This window comes from Diceros bicornis, chromosome 28 (assembly GCF_020826845.1).
Source record: "Diceros bicornis minor isolate mBicDic1 chromosome 28, mDicBic1.mat.cur, whole genome shotgun sequence".
In the NCBI taxonomy this organism is placed as follows: Eukaryota; Metazoa; Chordata; class Mammalia; order Perissodactyla; family Rhinocerotidae; genus Diceros; species Diceros bicornis.
Window position 1 is genome coordinate 32358450 of NC_080767.1, and position 23375 is coordinate 32381824.

At 39.1% G+C, this 23375-nt stretch overlaps 1 protein-coding gene across 4 annotated transcripts in view; it reads right to left on the bottom strand.

The window, feature by feature from the left end:
- Positions 1 to 23375, bottom strand: part of DENND1A (DENN domain containing 1A) — a 502861-nt gene that overhangs the window by 246848 nt on the left and 232638 nt on the right. For all 4 annotated transcript variants that reach the window (XM_058524001.1, XM_058524002.1, XM_058524003.1 and 1 more), the window contains one exon: positions 11445 to 11555. In XM_058524001.1, coding sequence (XP_058379984.1) covers positions 11445 to 11555 — 111 coding nt within the window. The remainder of the gene's footprint in view (positions 1 to 11444; positions 11556 to 23375) is intronic.

Consider the following 23375-nt stretch of genomic DNA (forward strand, 5'->3'; position numbering starts at 1 on the left):
GCTGGTCAGGCGGTAACACTGGGTCAAGTGAACAAAGCAGCTTCTTAGGCCACTCAAGCTCTATGTAGTGATGACTGTAGAGACTGGAATAAGAAATGACAATTTAGTCAATGACTACACGACTAATGAGAAGTGGATGGATATGGAAAACCCCATTCAAGTTGCCATGACTATTCTCTGTTGCTTGGACTCATTCACCATCCACTATCACCAGTTATACTAATTAAATCTTCAGAACTTTTCCAGGATCTCTATCGCCCTCTTTGCTTCCATAAGTCAAATTAGGGTTTATTACCCTGCAAAGGTGAGATTCAGAGTCAACATTTACTGAATGAGTGAGCAGTATGTGCCCAGGACTGGCCTACCTGCTTTCATATCTAAGACCATTGAATCCTTTCAACAACACTGAGGTGGGTACTAACACTATCACCCCCATTTTTATAAAAGAGGACAGAGAGATTCAGAAAGGTCAAGTAAATTGCCCAAAGCCGTACAACTTGGAACAGCACAGAGAGGATTAAGTACACAAGTAGGAATTGAACAAAACCATCCTGACTTGAATTCCGGTGCTCTCTCCTCTAGCCGAGTTCTTTTTCTTGGGAAAAGAAACCACCAGGACGGCTGTCTGAATCATCTAGCTGGTAGACTTTATAGCTATCAAGATAGCAGAAGAGAAAAAATGTGAATTTTCATAAGATCTGTACCAACCTGACTGCATCGCCTAATCTCATATCACACTACCTAGGCTCACCAAAGTGACCGCAGAAACCAGAGGAAATTATGAGTCCTTGCTTGTTCTCACCAATTTAGCACATAATAGATGCTCAAATTTCTTTAACGAAATCCACATAGATGTCTGTCAACATGGGTGTCTTTTAAAGCTTTTCAAGTATATTAAGATGTCAGTGACTTGAATATCCCCCATTAGAGTTTGTTTGGTAGAGATATTATTCATAAGAGTTATACAAGAAATAAGCTATCAGTCCTATAATTTAAGGAACATACAATTTATTTCACAAATTGACCATACCACTAAAATAATAAACAAGATTCTCTGCCATGTTCTCAATGGCTAAAAAGAAGCATGACTTCTAGACCTATTTATACACATGCACCCAAAATTACACTGGTGGACTGCATCAGCATCCAATATTACTGAGAGCTTAAACAGATTACACTTAGCTCTGTCCTGTTCTAGACTAGCCAGCGCCAAAATCAAAGCTCTCCTAAAGAGAAACATGGAAACAAACAATTTTATAGTGCTAGTCTGTGTTCATGTCTTCTAAACAAACTTAATTAGCCTCTATTACGTAGTCTCAAAATGAAAATGAGTTTAATGATGCAAAATAACAATAATCAAAGAAAAAATACTGTTTTTATCTATTCACTGTCTATTTCCAAATCTGGATGTGTATCAATCATTTGGGGAACCTTAAAAAACAGACATTCTATGGTTCCATGCTAGACCTTTTGAACCAGAATATCTGGAGGTGGTACCCAAGAATCTGAATTTTTAACAAGTTCTCTGGGTGATTCCAACACAAGTAACCCATGAATCAGCACTTGGGAATCACTAGCAATCTGAATCCTGTGTCTAGTCCCAAACAGGTACTCAATGCTTGCTGAAGCAATGGGAGAAGAGGCAGGAGAGAAAGGTAACAACTAGTAGGGAGACCATGGCTGGCTGAAGTCAAAGAAATTTTTAAAGTATCACAAATGAAGCTGTTGATACTCTATATATTACATAGCCTCTACAATATCTCAAAGTTCTTCATTCTAGTTATAGTTTAACATGAACAAGAGAAAACCAACTCACAAAATGAAGAACATAGTTCAAAAAGCAGTTAATTGTATTTACATTTAAAAACCACATAAATAAAACATACCAATCTTTTCTCCTACTTCCTGCCAGTGGAAGGTCCTTTTATTTATTTCTAACAGTTTTTAATATTCTCTGAGCCATAACAAAATTTTATGTGATGAAGATTAGAGAGGCTACGCTATTTGAAAGTTTGGTTGCAGAGTCTGCATTTCATGGCACTTCATTATATTTTGTTAAGGATTTCCCTCTTCACCAAAAGGTTTAGTTTTCTTCTCACTTCTTTGAATATTCTTCTGAGGTTGTTAGTGTGAACTAGGTTAATCTCCCTTTTTTAACATATAAAAGATGAACAAACAAAATGTTTGATATATTTTATTTTTTTAAATAGAACACTAAATTTAGTCTTAGAATTCTCTGTTTGGTAAGTTTCCAGTTATGAGGTCTTGGCTCCCCTTGAGCACAGTTTGAAACAAAATAATGTAGTTTGTTCCCACTGCTGGAATATGCAGAGCGGAGTGTGTAGGCAAAGAGGCCCTGGCTCTGGTCCAGTATTTTAAACCTTCTTAAACTGCCACTCTCATCTCTGCTTCAAGGGCTGCAGATAAGCAAACAGGATTAGTTATTTCTAGTCCTGTGAACAGCTAGGAAAGCTTTACACACATCATTCAGGTACCCAATCCATCACACAGGCTGGCATAGTCATGATCAGGTGGAGTTCCTCAGGAAAGGCTTCTGAAAAATTCCGTAGTCCACAAACTGGCCCTTCTTAGATCATGAGACCAGGTGGTGCTAAGACAATGGATGCTGTTAGTGGGAGTGGGTGGGACACGATTGGGGCAAGGCTGGGAAGGTATCCATCCCTTTACTCCAACACTGAAGCATCTACTAAGAGCCAGACCTGAGGGTGCTGGTGCACAGACAGAAGCATCACTCACCACTCACAGGTCCTCCCCAAGGCCCACATTCTCTGGGACTAATTTTTGTCTACTTATTTAGGAAGAAACTGACAGGGAGAAGATATTAGTTTAGTATTTTTTTCCTTCTCTAAATGAAGTAATGCAGAAAAGTAATAATTCTTTTTATAATTATGGGTATCACACAAATAATTAGGTGGGGAGGCTCAATTAATTAGGTAATAGTCTTGCCACTAAACTGTGCTATCTTCATAAGAACTTGTTTTAAAAAGCATCTGCTGAATAAAACAAATATAAGTTCCTTTGGAAAGTAAATTTGCCTTTGTCATCATTTTTTTTTTTTGTGAGGAGGATCAGCCCTGAGCTAACATCTGCCAATCTTCCTATTTTTTTTTTTTTTTGTTGTTGAGGAAGACTGGCCCTGGGCTAATATCCATGCCCATCTTCCTCCGTTTTATACGGGAGGCCGCCACAGCATGGCTTGACAAGCAGTGCGTCGGTGCGCACCCGGGATCCGAACTGGTGAACCCCGGGCTGCCACAGCGGAGCGCGCGCACTTAACTGCTTGCGCCACCGGGCCGGCCCCTGCCTTTGTCATCATTTAACCGGATATTCTTAGTTTTCAAAACTTCTTGCAGTACCCCTAAATTATAGAGAAGACAATTAGGGCCAAGATGCACAGTGGCTAGAAGGAACTGCAGTACACAAAACCCGAAGCCACAGCGAGTTACCGAAGATAGACCCCAAGCACCGACCAAGGCTGTGCTCAGAGCAGGAGATCAGTGCAGGTGGGGCTGGGAGACAGCCAAGTCCAACAACACATGGACAGAGTGGGCTGAATCTGAACAGTGTTAATGGAAATGGGGCTTTGGCTAATCGTGTGAGTGTGCCAGCTAGAAATTCACATATCGGCCTTCTGTTTCCCTGGTGCCAGCCACAGAGAAAGTGCTCACTAAATCTGAAGTAAAAAGCTCTGATGTGCACTCAAAGGCAATGGCCAGGCTGAAGTTCTTTCTGTGATTTCAGATCCATGGTCAACGGAATGATACCAAGAATATTTCTCTGGGTACAAGTGCCAAGGGAACTCACGACAAATGGAGAGTTACTAAGGAGGCAGTATGAGGTTGGCTTAGAGCCAAGAGAAGTGGGCTTTAATCCCATCTTTGCTGGTCATCTTAGACAAAGCATTTCAACTTTCCAAGTGCCAATACTCTCATCTGCAAAAGGAGAATAAAACCAACTAGCTCCTAGAGTTGCTGCAAGAACTAATGAAAAAAGAATATATGATTAGAACAGTGTCTGGCACATAGCAGATGTCTCAAAAAGATTAACTTAAAAAATTTTAAAAGGGTGTGGGGGAGAATTGGGGATCTACCATATAAAATATATAGTATAAATCTAAATAAGGGTGTTCTACACGCTTAGTCCATGGATGCTGTCAATAAGCCTCTTTGTAGTCTTTGAGCTATTTACAAGCTACACAAGAAGCTCCTCTAATTAGTATATAGTCAGGATTTATTTTTTACCCAAACCAGTATTACCCAGCTCCACCAGCCACCTATCTACCAGATTTGGCTCAAACTAACTTTGTGATTCTTTATGAGAATTCTCAAACTCCTTCAGTGGGATGGCTATCCTTAACAATGTTCCTCTGGCTCTTGTGACAATTCCCACACAAGGGCTCTGACAATAGTTTGAGAAGTGGCTCCCAATAAAAATCACCTGGCCCCCAAGGCAAGCACTTTGAATGGGCTAAGATTCATTTGTAGGTGTAAGTCCTGGATGTTTCTCCCTTTTCTGAAGCCGAAGCCTCCCTTCGTGACACTGCATCATAGTGACCTATTTGCATATCCATCCCTTCCATCTAGGAGGAGACCTTGGGCATGTTACTCCATCTCTTTGAGTAGATGGGCCTTTCTGTAAAATGAGGATAAATCGATCTTCTAGGACTGCTCTTAGAATGACATGATAACATTTCTACAAAGGTCTTATTTTAGACCTACCTGCTATCCATAAGAGTTACCCAAAAGCAATATGAATTAAACTCAGATATGAAAATCTGCAAGAAAAATGGGGCCTTTGTGCTAGAAGAATTCACACTGAAGTATTTACATTAGAAAACAAGATTTAGTTAAGCCTTCCATATTTATCATTTATAAAGGAAAACAATCAATATACATTAACTGAGCAAAGAGAACAAAAACCTACATTTTTCTTATACAGAATATCACAATATTATTGACCGAGAAAACCTGAAATGAATATTTCCTGACTCTGAACTAAATATTGCTGCGTTTTCCTCTATTGACACGCAGTCATTTTTATAGAAGATGGTGCTCTGGAGTGTTTGACAGCTTTTATCTTTCAGATGCTTTATAGGTCTGAGGAGCAGTAAGCCTACATCTTATCAAACCAAATTGAGAAAAATGTGGTTTGCCAAGGTATGACAGGTCACATTTGGACTTGTCAAGAGAGGGTCATCAGAAACCTCAGGCTAAAATAGCCTTTGCATTCCCCCTCTCATCGAAAAGATAATAAAAAGCCACTATTGAGGAAATAAAAGGAAACAATTAGAAAACTTTTTAATTATGAAATTGGAGAGGTCCAAAGGCTTGAATAAAACTGATGTCTGCTCAACCACTTTATCCCCAGGATACTGCACATAACTGATCTAGATACTGCTGATGGCATGTGAGATATAAGGAGACCCCCTGTCTGTAGAGAGGTTTCCACCATCAATCAGTAAAATTCAGACCTCAGTTAAGAATCAACTATTTGCTTAAAAAATGTTTTTTGAAGTCAAAGTAGTATATGTTTATAGCCTTAAAAACAAAACAGAAAGTACTAGAGGCTTATACTGAAAAACAGCACTCCGTCTCATCATACTCCTTACTTTTAATTCATAGTAATCACATTCAACACAATATTTATCTCCCTATTTCTAAATAACTATTTCTTCATTTTAAATTTTAAATATTAATATTTGACTTCCCAGTATGTTATTAATTTATTATAGACATATACATATGCTATATGCCAGACTGTTCAAAGAGCTTTGCAAGTATTCACTCATTTTAATTTTACTTGACATGAGGTCATTGGTGACCCGAACAAAAGCTGTTTAAGTGGAGAGCCGGGAGCTAAATCCTAACAGAAGACTGAGGAGAGAATGAGAGGAGAGGAGGTAGACAGTAAATAGAAATAACTCTCCGGAGGAATTCTCTTCGAAAAGGGAGAATAGAAATGGGATACAGGGGATGCGGGTCAAGGAAGTTTTGTCTTGTTTTTAAGTTTGGGAGATGCTATACCATGTTCGCAAGCTCATAAGAAGGCACCAGTAGAGAAGAAAAAATAAAGGTGGAGGAGAGAGGAGCTCACTGCTGGAGGAATTTCCTTAAGGTAGTAAGAAGGAAACTGAAGTGTCACCTTCTCAATAAGGCAATCCTTGGCCATCTGTTTAAAACTGTAGTCCCTGCCACCTCACCATTCCCCATCCGCTCTCCATATTTTACTCCCTACTACTTCTCATCAGCTACTGTACTATATATTTGACTTGCCTTCTTTACTAAAGGTCTATCCTACTAGGAAGCAAGCTGCATGAGGACAGGGATTTTTGCCTATTTGCTCACTGTGGTATCCCCAGGATCTACAACAGTGCCATGAAAAATATCTGTTGAATGAAGGCAGGTGCACAAGCAGAGAGGTTGACCTTAGAGAGGCCAGACAGTTCATGCACAATGGAGAAGGCAGCTTGGAGGAGCAGAGACCTCAGGAGGCTGATCGGTGTGGTAGGGGCTCGTGCCACTCTCTTCTGAGGGCTTCCATTACATAAGTACAGTATTTCAGGTTAGAAATAATTTTCCCTGAGAAGTTCAGGACATGGCTTCACTGTCCTCTGGTTTCTACAACTACCACCGCAAAATCTCATGCAATTTTGATTCTTAACCTCTGTACAAGAACCTACTTTGTCTCTACCCCTGTATTGTAAAATTTCATGATAAAGGGGCTTGGTATCTTCTTTTTAAACTTTTAAAAAATTTTGAAATATATATATACAAACATATAAAAGTATGCATATAAGCAACTTTTTTTTTTTGATGAGGAAGATTGGGCCTGAGCTAAGACCTATTGCCAATCTTCCTCTTTATGCTTGAGGAAGATTGGCCCCGAGCCAACATCTGTGCCCATCTTCTTCCATCCCATATGTGGGTCACCGCCACAGCGTGGCCCAATGAGTGGTGTAGGTCTGCTCCCAGGATCCAAACCCACAAACCTGGGCTGCCGAAGCAGAGCACACCAAACTCAAACACTACGCCACTGGGCTGGCCCCATATAAGCAACTTTTAAAGGAAAAAAAACTTAAGACTCCAAAACCCAGCACCTAACTCAGTGGTTGGCAAACTACAGCCTGAGGGCCAAGTCTGGCCTGCCTCTCACTTTTGTAAATAAAGCTGTGTTGGAACACAACCATACCCACTAGTTTATTGATTGTAAACTACAAGGTCAGCGTCCAGTAGCTGCAACAAAGACCATGGCCTACAAAGCCATATTTACTATTGACTCTTTACAGAAAAGTTGGCTGATCCCTAACCTAGCTCAAGACAGAAAACAATACTTTTGATGTTCCCTGTATGCCTCTTCCCAACTACACTCTTCACTCCGTTTAGGGAAACTACTACCTAAATTTGTGTTAATCATTTCTGTTTTTCCCCTTATAGCCTATATGTATCCCCAAGAAAAACCATTTAGTTTTTCTTACTTGAACTTTATATGAATGAAATCATACTGTATATTCTTCTGCAGCTTCCTTCTTTTACTCAGAATTCTATATTAGAGACCCAACCATGTGGTTAGAGTAGTTCATTTTCACTGATACAGTGTTCCATTGTATGACTACATCACAATGTATCAGTTCTCTGTTGATTGTCATGTGGGCTCTTTCCAGGTTTAAAAAACAAAAACAAAAAAAACAATGCTGCTTTGAACATGTATCCCATTATACATGACCAAGAAGTGTATGTAGGTAGCACGCACACACACACACACACACACACACACACACACACACAATTCCACCCAGGAATGGAATTGCTAAGTGTTGGGCATATGTAAACAGTTTTGTGCCACATACTTTTCCAAGTGTAGTATGTGAAATTCTCCAGTACATCTCCAATAACACTTGGCTTTATCAGACATCTGATTTTTGCAAACCTAGTGCTTTAATCGCTATAGTTTTAGTTTGCTTTTCTATGATTACTAACGTGGTTGAGCATCTTTCCATATATTTATTAGCCATTTGTGTTTCTTCTGTGAAAAGCCTTTTTGCGCTTTTTGCCAATGTTTCTATTGATAGGTTTGTCTTTTGCTTTTTAACTACAGTACTTCTTTATATATTTCAGATATTAACCCTCTGTCAATTTTTTATATGGCAAATAACCCACCCCAGCTTGTGACTTGTCTTTTCATTCTCTGAATGGCATCTCTTAATGAACAAAAGTTCACAATTTTAATCATTTCCTTTATACAATGTATATTTTGGATTATTTAATTAAGTCTGTCTCTACTCCAAGATCATAAAGATTATTCTATTTTGTCTTCTAAAAGTTTTAAAATTTTGCCTTTCACATTTAAATCCTTGATCCATTTGGCATTGTTTTGCATGTGGTGTTAAGACAGAAATTGTCTTCCTTTTCTTCCTCATGTGGATAAGCAATTACTGAAAAGTTCATCTGTTCCCCCAGATTGTACAATGCCACCTCTGTTGTATACAAAGAGCTCGTACACATGGTCTGTTTCTGCAATCTCTATTCTGTTCCATCGGTCTATTTGTGTATCCCTCTGCCATTATTCGTGTCTTAATTACTATAGCTCTATAAAAAGTTTTGATATCTGGTAAAGCAAGCTTCCACAACCCATTCTTTTTCTTCAAGTATGTCTTGGCTCTTCCTTTGGCTTTTCTGTATTAATTTTATAATCAGTTTGCCAAGTACCATGCAAAATCCTATTAGGATTTTGAATGGAATTGTATGCAATCTATAGGTCATTTTGAAGTGAAACGACATCTTCAATATATTGGGTCTTCCTATTAATGAACATGGTCATGCTTTTTCTCTGTCTATTGGTGACCACATGAGTTTTCCTTTAATATGTTAATGTGATAAGTTAGTAATTATTATATTAATAGGTTTTCTAGGATTATCAACCTTACATTTCTGGAATAAACCCAACTTAGTTATTACGAATTACATCTTTTATACATTTGCTACTATTTTGTTTATTACTTTTACAGCCATGTTAATGAGTGTGATTGGCTGATGAATTTTTTTTCTTGTAGTGTCTCCTTGTGTGGTTGAATGTCAAGATTATACAAGTGTCACAAGAAAAGGTGGAGTGTATTCTCTCTTTTTTTCTAGACACTTAAGGTGTCTGTCTAAGATTGAAATTATCTATTCCTTGAGATGTTTGATAAAACATACCTGTAAAACCATCTGGGCTGAGTGTTTTGTAAAAAAATTTTTACATATTGATTCGATTTCTATAAATTAAATGATCCATTCAATTTTTCTATTTCTTCTTGATTCAATTTTGGCAAATTATATTTTTCTGTCCATTTCACCCTAGTTTTATATTGGCATAATGTTGACAGCAGTATTTTCTTCCTATTTTTTAAATTTCTGCTGCATCTGCTCTTTGTGCTTATTGCTTTATTCCTTTATTTCATTTTAGTTTGGGGAAGGAACAGAAATAACTGCATTTGTTTAATCCACCACATTTATCTAAACAAAATCACACAAAAGGTGTACTCTTCCTTTTCTATAAGATAGAAGTAATAACAGAACCTACTAGAAACAGTTGTAGTGAGGACTAAATGAGTTAATAGATGCAAAGTGCTTAGCACAGTGCCTGGCACATATTAAGGGCTCAAAAATATCATGATTACATTACAGGGAATTCAGTCCCACTGATATGATATCCTGTTTTTCTTTTAATGAAGTTTAATACTCCAAAGCAACAGTAACTGGTTATGGACAAATGCACTCTTATTCTACTCAGCCCCATAAAGATGCCATGTTAAATCTGGTTGCAATACTTGCATTCTGAAACTCAGCCTGGGTGTTCAGGACCTGAGATTATGAACTGCACTTCTAATTTAAAGAAAAAGCAAAACAAAGCAAGGGGTCTACTGTGTGCTATTTTTCCCTTGAGGACAAGGGCCATGCTTTCATCATCTACTATGTGATATGAGCCTAGCACACAGTAGGAAATCCAAAAATTATGAGTTCTTGACAAGCAAAAAATGCCAAAGAAATAATAAAATAATGAAGTTCTGATGAAAACTATAAAGAAAAATCTCTCTAATAGCCTCACGAAGTTTTCATTATTAGGTGCCTTGTATTCGTAGGTAAATACACAACTGAGTTTATCCACAGGCCCTTCACTAGGGAAATTCCCACTCTAAGACGGTCTTTTACTCTCTCTAACAGAGAGGCACCCGTTAGGCATTCCCAGTCAATTTCTGTATGTAAGTTTTACCTCAAAAGAAAAAAATACTGTAAACAGATATTGAACTTTAGTTAATAACATACTTTCTCAATTATTTAGGGTGATGTATACTGACGTCTGTGATTTACTTTGAAATGCATCAAAAAGTAAGATGGATTGATGGATGGTATAATGGATGGATAGATGAGTAAATATGTGTTAAAGCAAGCATAGTAAAATGTTAGTGGCAGAATCTAGATAGAATTATATGGGTGTTTGTTGTAAAACGATTTCAAGTTTCTATGTTTGAGAATTTTCATAATAGAATATTGGTAAAAATATAAACTAATATACTTAGCAAGTTAAAAAAACTAAAATGAAAAGAATACGAAAAATAGTTATATTATACATATTGCAAAAGTTATTACAATATAAAAAGAACTCATTCCAATTTATGAAAAAAAAAAACCTCAAGACCCCTATAAGACAAATGGGAAAAGACAATACGAAAATACAAAGAGGAAATAAATCTATGGAAAATATTCAGTTACCTCTAACCAAAGAAATTAAAAACAAAGCCTACCTGCAATACCATTTTATGCCTATTTTATTAGCAAAATTAAAACACATATGTGTGAACACACACACACACAATTCCGGCAAGGCTGCAGTGAAATGGTACACTCACATACAGCTGGCAGCATTCACCATCAACAAGCACAGCCTGTTTGGGAAGCAATCTGGCAGTCTGTAAGTCATAGTGCTTATCAAGTCCTTTGACCTGGTGGTCCCACTCCTTAGAAAATGAACTCTTTCATTAAAAGCAGACAAAAGATGTTCACTGCAGTATTATCTACCAAAGCATTAAACTATGAACAATCTAAATGTCCATCAAGAGAAGAAAGATTCAGTAAATGATGACACATCAGTATAATGGAATATAATATAGACAAAAAAAATGACAACGATGGAAGCTTATGTGGAAATATACAAAGTGTTCACTACACACGATCAAATGGAAAACTATAATTGATTGTGAAACTATAAGAATAAATGAAACGTGCATTGGCACTGTAAAGGAACATGAATAATTAATGAAAATGACATGTTACTATCTGAGGGGATTGTGGCTGATTTCTTTATCTGAAATTTTCTTTAATCTTTCTGATATATCTTTCAATTAAAATAAAATAATTTAAAGACTCATCTCAAGACTGTCTACTCACAGTGCTGAGTTTGCTGCAAATGATGAGTATCCGGCGTTCGTAGAGCATACTGGCGTACAGGTGTAACATGTTGTTTACATCCACAGCCACAAAATATTCTGTCAGGTTTCTCTAGGAGAAAGAAGAAGGGGAGGTTTGTGGCTTATTTTGTTTGTTCTTATTACAAGCAGTATCCAATAAAAGCACGAGAAACAGAAAATAATCAGAAAGTATACTCTCCTCTTCCCCGTCCTATTCTTTCTACCCAGGAGACCAAACCCCAGTCATGTACAATATCACGAAATGTAAAGGTGGAAGAGCCCTTGGAGATGAAGCAGTCTGAGCAATTACATCTCTGTGTGGTGATTACAGTTTACAACATGAGGTCATTTACGGCGCTGTGCTGCTTTTCATAGCAGTTCCGAAGGCTGAGCAGGATAGGAAGGAAGTCTGCAATCTTACAAATGAGGAAACCAAGGCTCAGAGAGAAATGCCAAGATCAAAAAGTCTAATGAGTGATAAAGACAGGACTGTATCTCAGATCTTCTGACCTCAGCTCCTAGAACTTGCCCAATGCACTGTGCCATACGTCTAAGCAAAAGAAAGTACCCAGGGACCAAAATGTTTCTGGCACAGAGCCTGTTTCTGTCCACTAGATCCCACCCGCAAAGGCCGGGCATGCTCCTCTCCTGTCATCACTGCTGGTGTCCCCCTCCTCCACAGTTTACATTCTCTATAACCGCTCGGCTGGAATTAAAGCAATTTGGAAGATTTACAATTTCCAGGTATTTCACTCAAAAGGAAAAAAAAATCGAAGACAAGCAGCAGCAAGTGTGACAAAGCAGTGTTTTAACTAGCTCTTGTCTGCAGCCTGGGCTTCAGTCCTTTAATTAGTACTATAGATTGGTACTCTTCAGATTTCGGAAAAAATGTAATGTGTTTCATTTCTGCAACCCTTTCTATACCCACCTGACTTTCATAATACACATGAATATGCTAATTTCTTCAATGTTACAGGTTTTCAATGCCACACAATATAATCCTCTGAAAACGAAGGGAGTTGGGGAGGGAAGAATGCTATTGCCAGGGGTTGCAGTTTATAATGATGAAAGATCTGTAACCCATAAATTCAAGTTAACCAGGTGGATTTTATATGCAAAATAGCATAAAGTGCTTTTCAATAATACTATGGGTTGGGAATAAGAATGGGCACTTATCTTATGATTTATTATTGTTTGATTGGAGTACCAGGTTAACCATCGGCCCTTATAAACAGAGTGAGTGAATTAATAGCTCCATATACTGACTGCCTACCAAGTACCAGGCACTGTACCAGGTACCTTTGTATGTGTAATCTTATGCAATCTTCACAAAAATCCAGTGAGGTATTATTCTTTCCAGTGTCTAGATAAAGTAAGTCTGGGAGAGATGCAGTAACTGGTGGAGTCAGATTTTGGACTCAGATTCAACTCCATAGTCCATACACTTTCCCTTACATTACATTGTTCCTCTTAAATACTTTTAAATATCTACAATACACAAGGCTTTGATTTACATATATTATTTCACTTAATCTTGAAACCACTCCTGAACAGGTATTATTCTCTCTACATACAGATAAGAAGACAGGCACAGAGAAAGTAAAGTAATTTGACTAAGGTTGTACAGTAAGTGGATAAGGCATTATTCAGGCTTGGATGGGTTTGTCTCTAAGCCTGTGTTGTTTTTTTTTTTTCCAGATTTCTGGCTTCTTGTTTTTTTTGAGGAAGATTGGCCCTGCGCTAACATCTGTTGCCAATCTTCCTCTTTTTCTTTTTCCTCCCCAAAGCCCCAGTACATAGTTGTAGCTCTTCTCTGTGGGATGCCGCCTCAGCATGGCTTGATGAGCGGTGAGTAGGTGTGCACCCAGGATCTGAACCGGTGAACCCCAGGCCGCCGAAGCGGCCCATGAACTTAACCGCTACACCACCGGGCCAGCCCCACTTTTTTTTTTTATACTACTAGAAATAGCAGGTAAAAGTTGTATTTGGAAAAAGAAAGCATAGCATAGGAACAAAGCAGGATCAAAGTATGCTCAAAGAAAGAGAAAAAATGTTTCTGTTAAAAATTATTGTTATCCCATTTATTGAGTAATCCTTATGTGCCAGACAATAGTTATTTTGCTTATGTTCTCTCTAATCTCAACAACCATGAGAAAGGCATTATCTCCATTTTACAGATGGGAAAACTGAGGCTCAAGAAGGTTAAGTAGTCTTTCAAAGGTCACCCAGCTAGAAAGGGCCAAGTTTCAAAACTAGATCTCCTGAATTTAAAACTCTTGCTCTAACCACCACATCAACTTGCCTCTTAACAAATTTGAAAACCAAAACAAACAAAAAAGGCAGTCTGAATTCATCAACAAGTATATATCTTGCCGGTGGCCTGAGGAGTGCTGAGCTAATGATGTCAGGGTGGGGTTTGTTCTGAAGACAGTGACATGGCAGAGCTATTCTCGCAAACAAAAATACAAGGCCCTCAGCTGAGCATTTCAGTAAAATGCTTAACTGCTGATGAATTACATGAAATTTTCTTTTAGGAGAGGATGGAAGTAAAAAGAAAATAGAAATGAGGAGCTTAAAGAAGGCCAGAAAGCCCATTAGCACTTTTGACAGATCCAAAGATAACTCTGAAGCCACCAAAACGTGGCCTCAAGAGTCTGCCAAGAAGCTTCACGCTGGGTAGAAATATGTTACACAGCTTGCCGTCCAAATAGGGAGACACAGCGTCAGAGACAAATCCTGTGCCTTATTTTGGTGGGAGAAAAAAAAATCACAAGGGTACTTTTGAGGATGGGGAAGGGAACATTTCTGAAACAAAAACACCACTTGGTTGAGGCATAACCCCCAGGTCCAATCAGGTTCCGAGGGATTCAGGTGCTTCTTCCAAAAACTCTACACAGGTATATTAAAAATATGTAACATTTAGCCAAATTCTCTCTAAACTGTCATGTACTTTTTTTGGTATTTCTCATCCCATCTGTGCTGATTACCAAGATATTTGTGTCTAAACAGAAGCTGTCTTTCTTATCTGCTTCCTCCCCTGCCTCTTTCCTTCTGGGATGCCACCCACCAAGGAGGGTGGGAGTGGGTGGGAGTGGTGACAGCCCTGGGAACCTCACTCAGCCGTGGGAGCACCTGTGGGGCAGAATGGGCCTTAGCAACTGTAGGGAGCACTTGCACTTCCTACCAAGCCTCATCTCAGAAGAAAACTCCTCAGAGAGAGGGGTCTCCTCGCCTGAGCCTTTAAGCATCTAGTGGCTTAAGCCATACCAGTCCTCAATTTCTCAGACCTGCCATGCCTTTTCAGGCCTTTACTTCTGCTGCTTCCTCTGCCTAGAATGCTCTTCTCTTTCTTGAGGACACCTATTTATTTTCAAGACCCAGCTTAAATATTACCTCCTCCTGGAAGGCTTCCCTGACTCCTTATTTGTCAAGCTCTCCTTTGTGCTTCCATGGTAATTTGTCTCTATCTTATAATCACTCAGTTACAAGTATGGTCTTCCCACTAGACTGAGGTCCTTTGGGTAGAATGACATGTCTCATTATCTAGCAGTTTGATGAAAGAATGAATCAATGAGTGAAGTAACTGACTGAAGACTATTGCTCCTTAGCCCAAGTGTGAGCAGCAGTGGTGTAAGAGAACACATCAGCCAAGGTGGTATATTAGGAAGAACATAGCTTTTGACTTCAGAAAACCTGGGTCTGAGCTGGATGACGTGATCAATTACTTAGCAATGGTGAAGGGCATTGGAGACTCACCAAGTCAGGTAAGCTAGTGGGGGAAGGGGAGCTTTTTAAGGTTTCTGTGGCTGTATTTATTCAAAGTGTAAAGAAATAGGTGGTTTGTTCATCAGGTAAGTGCAGGGGGTGGAGGGGATGGAACGACATGGTACACAGAAGCAGGTGTTCATTTCACAGCCAGGTCATCATATTTCTCAGACGCGTAAGATCAGAGTGTAGGGAACGGAGAACAAGGAGAAGAGACAGCTTCCATGGCAAGTTATCCTGTCAAGATTGCAGCCAGAACATATCATGAACTTATATTTATAAAAGGTATGCCAGTCTCCCAGCACTTTGCTTCAGTGGAACTAAGTCTTCAACCTCCCATTTCTGCTATAAGCAGCCAATCAACAAACACTTACTTGACTCCTACTATAGGCTTAGTACCATCCTTGGAGCGAGAGCGGCATTAGACCCAGAAACCCAGTGTGCAAAGTACTGTGGTCCAGGCTACACAAGCTCCAGAGCTGGCTAAGAAGGGAGGATTCAATTCTGCTGGATGGATATGGGGGGAAGGCTGGGGAAGATTTGACAGAGTAGAAGATATTTGGTCTGGGCCTCCCAACACGAGTTCCCTCAGTGGACAGAGGGAGAAGCATATTCCAGGCAGAGGCAAAGCAAGGAAGAGAGACGAGCTCCAAGCAGGTCAGGAGAGTGAAGGGTGGCATGCAGGGCAGGGGGCGTGCTGGGGCAGGGAAGCTGGGTTCGGATCCTGCGGGAGCCTCTACTTTACTCACAGGTAATAGGGAGCTGCTGAAGGATCATGATATGACCATATTTGATCTTTTCAGAAAGATCTTCCTAGAGATCCTGTGGAAGGTACACAGGAGAGGGCAAGCAGGAGGCAGGGCAGCCAGTTAACGGGCTACTACCATATTCTGGGAAAGAATGATTAAAACAAATATTTACTTAGAGGAAAGCTTTGGCTACAGATGTGACAGATCTCTGGAAAGTGGAATCACAGGACTTGATAATGAATTAGACTTGGGAAGGGAAAGGAAAAATAGTGGACACCTCCCAGACTTCCAGGTTACTATGTACCACATTTGTCCACTTGCCCAAATAGTTTTTTAAAGGGAGAGTCCATTCATTTAATGAAGGATCAACCCTCCTTCTAAAGAAGCATCAATCCTGTCAAACACGGTGTCGCTGGCCACCTAGTCTTAGGCCTAGCGTCCTGGATTACAATACCACCATGGCTAAGCCTAAATAACCACCCACTCTGTTCCCTGACAGTTTACTTCTCTGTGTGACTCACCTGTCAGGAAAGGAAAATCTTGTTTAGAGGAACTATTTCCCAGTGTCCATGGTCAAAAGGGCTCAGTTTTCTCAATGCCAGTGTGTTTTTAGGCTTAAGGACATTCCTTTTCTATTCATGCAGTTTAAGCATCATTTCAGTTATGTCCCTGTGAGCAGTGTCCTATCTGCCTAGCATTTACGGGCCCGCTCTGTAGGGCTGGAGAGTAGGGATACAAAGCTGACCGCTACAAAGGCTGAAAGGGGTTCAAATCCGAGGAAGGTTTCTGGTTAACAGGGACGGATCAGCCTGGAAGCTGAGTTTCGGAAGAGGCATGCGCTACACAGGCTCGTTAGACTCTCCAGGCCTCCCTTTCTCATCTCTACAAAGAAATGGAGGTGAAGGTCCCTTCCAGCTCTAACCCGCTGTGGCTCTAAATCCAGACAAAGAGGAAGGGAAGGCACCTGGCCAAAACCCCTTTTCCCCCAGGAGAAGTCCCATAATGGCTGCTCCCTTCTAGCTGCCGCTGCTGTCTCCTGCGGCGATCCAGGTGGCTGGGGACTGCAGGCTCACTGTGATCCAAGCCTGGGGTTAGGAAGCAGGTGGGGGCAGGAGGTGAGGGTGGGGTGCAATGGGCCAGGGATGGGAGGGGATGTAGTGGGGCTTAGAGAAAAAGCGTCTTAGGTTCAATACCTAAGGGAGATGAGATAATCCCCAAACCAAAGAACCGACTCTAAGCTGGGTACTCCTTGGAGCCTTCGAAACAGATGCTTGTCCGCCCCACGGTCTGTCATTTTATTAGTCTTTGTGACTTTCAGCTTCATACACAGTGCAGAGGATAAAGACTTACTATATGTAGTGTGTCTGGAGGAGGCTTCTAAGGCCAGAGGCTTGGTTTTGTCAGTGGGTCTTATTTCCTAAAATAACTCCTGCTCAGATTATTTTACCATAATGTAAACCTTTAAAACCCTCAACTGACTTTTTTTTAAAACAAGAATTTAGGTTACCTTAGTTGTGTGGGATTCTTAAAAGAGAATTATCAATTGGATTCTAAAATAATCTGTCTGAGAAGGACAAACTTACATAAGCAATCAAATCAGAGAAATACGTTATAGGAAAGAAAGCAGAGTTTACCCAGAGGTCAATTTTTATCCCTCTGTGTGAATGCAAAACCCATTAGAATAAACAATTACCTGACAACTCTTAAGAGCAACAATGGAATTCTCTATAATCTCAGTGCTTGATAATAGGTCTTCTACTACCACCTCAACTTTGTTTATTTTTGAAAGTCACGATGAGTTCATAAATCTTTTCTATATCATGGTGCATCTTTTGACAAAGTGGAGTCTGGGCAATGTTATATGTAACTGTCCATTCTAAATGCTTTCCTCGCATCATTAACCACTTGGTATGACACTGGCCAGATAATTAAGACAGGTTTGTTTAATATTCCAAATGAAGGTCTATATGACTATCCATTAATCAAAAATATACTTCAAAACATGGGCGCTAAAAGAAATCCCTTATACAGCCAGTTTACAGTGTAATTATTATTACATATCTGTTCATGATCTGTGACTTTTTTTAATGCAGGTCAACTGTTTAAAATTTATAAAGATTTATGCTCATTTAATTATTGCCTGTATAAAATTCACTCCTACCTGTGTTATCTTGATAGACAGAGAAAACCCTGACGAGCAATTACATAGTGATAGTTTTTCAGTGAAAAGGAAGAAAATATTTTCACAAAGAAATTGTAGAAATAATGAGAATTAACTTCAACAGGCATCTGAAAGTGAAAAAAATTAATTTTTTACATTTGCTCTTCATTAATGTCTTGCAAACACATGGCCCAAAAGCCAAGTGAAAGGAACTATTATTTTTCCTTCCCCTGGGGGTGGCTGCATGCTCACTCATTCATTCATTCCATAAATATATACTGAGTACCTACTATGTTCTAGGCACAGTGATAATCACAGAGATGCAGTAATGAAAAAATACCTTTAGAAGGTATTTTTGGTCCTTTCATCCTTATGGAAGAAGAGACGGCATTACACAAATACACAATTACATAAATTACACTTACGATGCATGATTACTTAGAAGGGTACAGGAAGCCATGGAGTCAGAGGCCCAGGACCCAGCAGCATCTCAGTGTGGGATTAGATTGAACCGAGTGTGAATCCTGGTGTTAGCATTTACCGGCTGGGTGACTAGGGGCAAGTTACTTCACATCTCTGGGTTCGTTTCTTTTTCAGAGCAGGGATAACAACCACACCATAAGGTTGCTGTGAAGATTTCATGATATAACAAATAGAGCCGGATCTGATCCACAGTGGGTGTTCAATCAATACTAGCTCCTCTCTCTCCTTCCTACGTTAACCTTTCTCTGAGGCTGTCCAGAAGAATATGATTATCTGGTGACATAATCAAGTTCCATATCCCAAAGTCCTTTTACCCTTTTCTTTGCTTATTCTCTTAAGTTCCGAATGTCCCTTAGAGGAGATAATCAATAAATGTTTAAAGAACACCTCCCATATTACAGGCACTGGAGTCCTGGACTCCATTCCCTGCACCATTTCCAAGCCTCAGAAATTCTCGTGTCAACAGTGCCCGCTAAGAGAATTTTGTGGCCAAATATACACTTCATGAAAGGAAAAGTACTGATCTTCACAACCAAAAATGTCAGAAAAAACTTAGAAAAGACAAGCTCCAAGAAGTCATGTTCCCTAGCCCTCAGCCACAACTCATACCTCACAGAGGTTAAGACTAGAATTCTAGGAAAGCCGAGGGAAGAAGGGAAAGAGAAGGACCATCAAAAGCAGCATCTCTGTTGTACCAGGCATTGAACTTGGAACTTCACATTTAATACTTCATTTGTTTCTCCCATTTTCTTTATTAGATAAGGACACTGAGGCTCACAGAATATAAGTAAGTAGCCTGAGGTCCCACAGTGATGGAGCCCAGTGTCTGACTGTCTCCAAAACCCACGTTCTTTTCACTGTAGCAGACTACATTGTATTAACAACCCATGGTTATTGCTTGTTTCAATTTCCAATGCAGCAATTTAGTCATTTTAAATTAATCCTTGAAAAATCACCAAGAGATTAAAATGCAAATTTAAACATGGCTAGAGCTCAATAGTGATTCTATGTCAAAAATCACACAAATCTGTTCTACAAAAGTTCAGATTCTCCTTAGAGGAAAAGCTTTTCTGTTTCATTTCATATTTGTGATATGAAAAATCCTGTCTTTTCCTTTTTCCTCATGAATATCAGAAGTCAACTATAGGGAGGCAGGAGGGTATAAAGGAAACAAAATGCTTTGGTTTCTTATAAACCTGAGTCACTACATCCCATTTAGGAGCAGATCTTGGGCTGGTAACCTCAGGTCTGTGAGCCGTGGGTCCCTATGTGTAAAATGGGGCTCATGTTTACCTCTCACAGAGTAGCTATAAGGATTTAAATGGAACCAAGTATGTTACAAGTCTGGCAGATTTTTATTATTCTTGCTTAGAAACAAACAGGGCCAGGCTTTTACTGGTTTGCAAAGGAGGATTTAGGGGACAATGGGTCATACACAGGGAATTGGTTCATCAGTGGCAAAACCAGCAGAGGGAATGCAAATTTTTTTAAACGGTAGGGGCAGAGGAGGTGGCATACAGTGCAGATGGGAATTGGAGGTGGGGCTATAAAGAGGACAGGTTTTTTTTCCTAAACCATTTCTAATCTCAGTAATTGTGGTTTTGAAAATGAAGAAATTATCAGAACTTTCAGGTACCTTAAATTGAAGTTCTTAAGGAATTCTCAGTCCTTAAAATAAAAAAATTAAAAAGATGAACCTAACCTAGGCAATAATTATCATAATATTATTTATAATAGCAAAACATTAGAAACAATCTAAATGTCTATTAGTAGGAAAGCATAGTTAAAGCACTGTGGGGATTTCTAGCAATATATGGTGGATCAAACACATATGTATACTTGTTATTTCTTTCTCCTGATACCACGCTCACCCACCCTCAACTGGGAAAAGTCACAGTATAAGAATTTTAAAAGACACAAACCCCAAAGAACAGGAGAAAAGACAGTAATGAAAAAGAGATGTCAAATTTTTGAAAGCCAGAAAGCAGATGTTACTAAAGAAATGGTTCTCAACCTGGGTCATCTGTCCCCATGAGACATTTGGCAATGTATTTAGATACTTTTGGTTCTCAAAGCTGGAGAGGGGTGTGCTATCATCATATACAGTCATGAGTTGCTTAATGATGGGGATACATTCTGAGAAATGTGTCATTAGGTGATTTTGTCATTGTGCGAACATCACAGAGTGTATTTTCACAAACCTAGATGGTACAGCCTACTACATACCTAGGCTATATGGTACTAATCTTACAGGACCACTGTGGTATATGGGTCTGTCATAGACCAAAACATCGTTATGCTGCACATGACTGTAGAGGGTAGAGCCCAGGATACTGTTAAACATCTCACAACCTACAAGACAGTCACACACAACAAAAAATTTTCTGGCCCAAGCTGTCAAGAGTGCCAACTGAAGTCGGGAAACTAAAGGAGACTGACCTGACAGCCCAGTAATGGCTGAACACTAAGGCTGAGGCCAGGGTACAGAGCAGCAAGCATCAAGCCAACTCACACCACAGAACTCCAAAAAGTTTCAGGAATTAGAGACACCCAGAACTCAGAAGGCTAGGGGAAGGGTGCCAATAAAATAACAGTATTTCAATCCCACGATTCTCCTCTCCTAACTCACTCAGCTAGTCAACTGGCCTTCCAGCATTCCTCTAGAAGAATAAATGTTTTCTTTCTAGAGGAACTCAATCAGAAAGGCTTGGGGACACCAAGCATAGCTGAGGACAGGGGATAAAGCATTAAATCAAAAATGTAGGGGAGATTAGATGAAAGTATACATGCTAAATGTTGATATATCATAACCTACTCAGCTTCCAGAACACTGGAAATTGAGCTTATACTCGGGGCAAGAGAAAACTGACTAGTCCAAAAGAAAAGATTCTGATACTGTATTTGCAAGCCTCCCCCACCTCACCCCCCAACTAGCCAGGCCTCTGATCCATCATCTACAATAAAACCTACCAGGTAACAAGCCCCAGTCATGAACACAGAGCTTCCAATTAGCTTTTTAGTGCCTCACTCTTAAGTGTGACTGGGCAATCATTTGAGGAAAGTCTCTGTGATCAAAGATACAGAGCAAAACAAATAGAAGAGAGGAATGTTGAGGAAGAAAACAATGCAGAGAGAGGAACAATTTTTAAAATCTATAATAGTCTCAAAGAGATGAAAAAAATATATCGTACCCATGAAACAAGATGCGATTAAAAAGTGAACAATTTATTGAACAACAGCAAAAAGCTCTTAGATATTAACAAGGGTGGGAGAAATTCAAAAGAGTGGAAAGATTAGTTGAAGAAAGTAGAAAGAATACTGAAAGGCAGAGATGGAAAATAGAAAAGATAAGACTATTAGAGGATCAACATAGGAAGTTTAACATTCTACCATAGAGGGAAAGAAAAGAGAAAAATAAAGATTTTTTTCAGAGAAATATGAAAAAATTTCCCAGCTCTAAAGGCCATGAGTTTCTAGATTGAATGGGCCCACCAAGTGTACAGCACAGTAGAAAATGGACCCATAGCAAGGCAAATTGTTGTGCCATTTCAGGATACTAGAGACAAATAAAGGATCCTAAAAAAAAATATCAGGGATCAGAATGGCTTAAGACTTCCAAGTTTCAACAGGAAAACAAGAAGTCAATGGAGCTATGTCTTCAAAATTCTGAAGGTAATTTCCAACCCTATCAAGAGCAGAATAAAGTCATTTTCAGTCATGCAAGGTCTAAAAATGTCACCTCCAAGACAATACTTTCTCAGGAAACTACTGAAGATTTCACCAAAATAACAGAATAAAATTAAAAAGCAGGAAGATGTGAAATCCAGGAACTCTTAGTTGCAACTGCTAAAAACTTGAAAGCAGCTATCTCTGGGGAGTGGAAAGTAAGAAGAATTTGGAAATTTCCTCAACAATTATGTGGTATGTGATTTTTTTTAAGCCATTAATATGTATTACTTTCATAAGAACAAAAATACCATGAAATAAAAATATCATTAAAAAAGGATGAAGTAACTAGATATGAACAGTCTTTAGAATACATTAAACACAAAAAGTTAGTTGCTCAACAATATAAATAGTATCACATTTATGTCTAACAAATGTCTACCACGCACACAGGTACTCACACATCTAACACTGAATTCATAGAGGAGGATCTGGAAGGACACTCCTCACACTCTGGAGGCAGGATGGGTATTAGGGAAGGAGAGATGGTAGTAATGGAGGCCTTTCACTTTTTTCAATATGCACTTCTGAGTTGTTTAATTTTTTTTTACAACAAAGATACTGGTAAAGAATTTTTAATGACATAGGTAAATGTTCATAATACATTGTCATAATAAAAAGCAGATATAAAGGTATATAGTATTTGGTATCATCCCTATTGTGTTATTAACAATGTAGCTTCTAAACTTTTTTTCTTTTAATCAAAAGGACTCTTATCTCAAACAAAATATTACCTAATTTCCAATTTAAGCAGATAGAAATGAATCTGCTCTGAGTAAAGCAGGAACACAGACCCCGTGCTCTGGTCAGTCAGCCACCTATCTCTCTCATGCCTTCCACGGTCCTGAAGCAACCTCAGGGCCCCAGTAGTAGTTTGAAAACTACTACTATCATAAAAAGGAAGGAAAGAAAAACTCAGAACGTGTGACTTTCTCTGAGATTCTAAGTTATTTTCCTTCTGCTTTTGTATAATACATATGAACGCATATCTTTTCTATGATTTGGAACAGTTCAAATAATAATAATA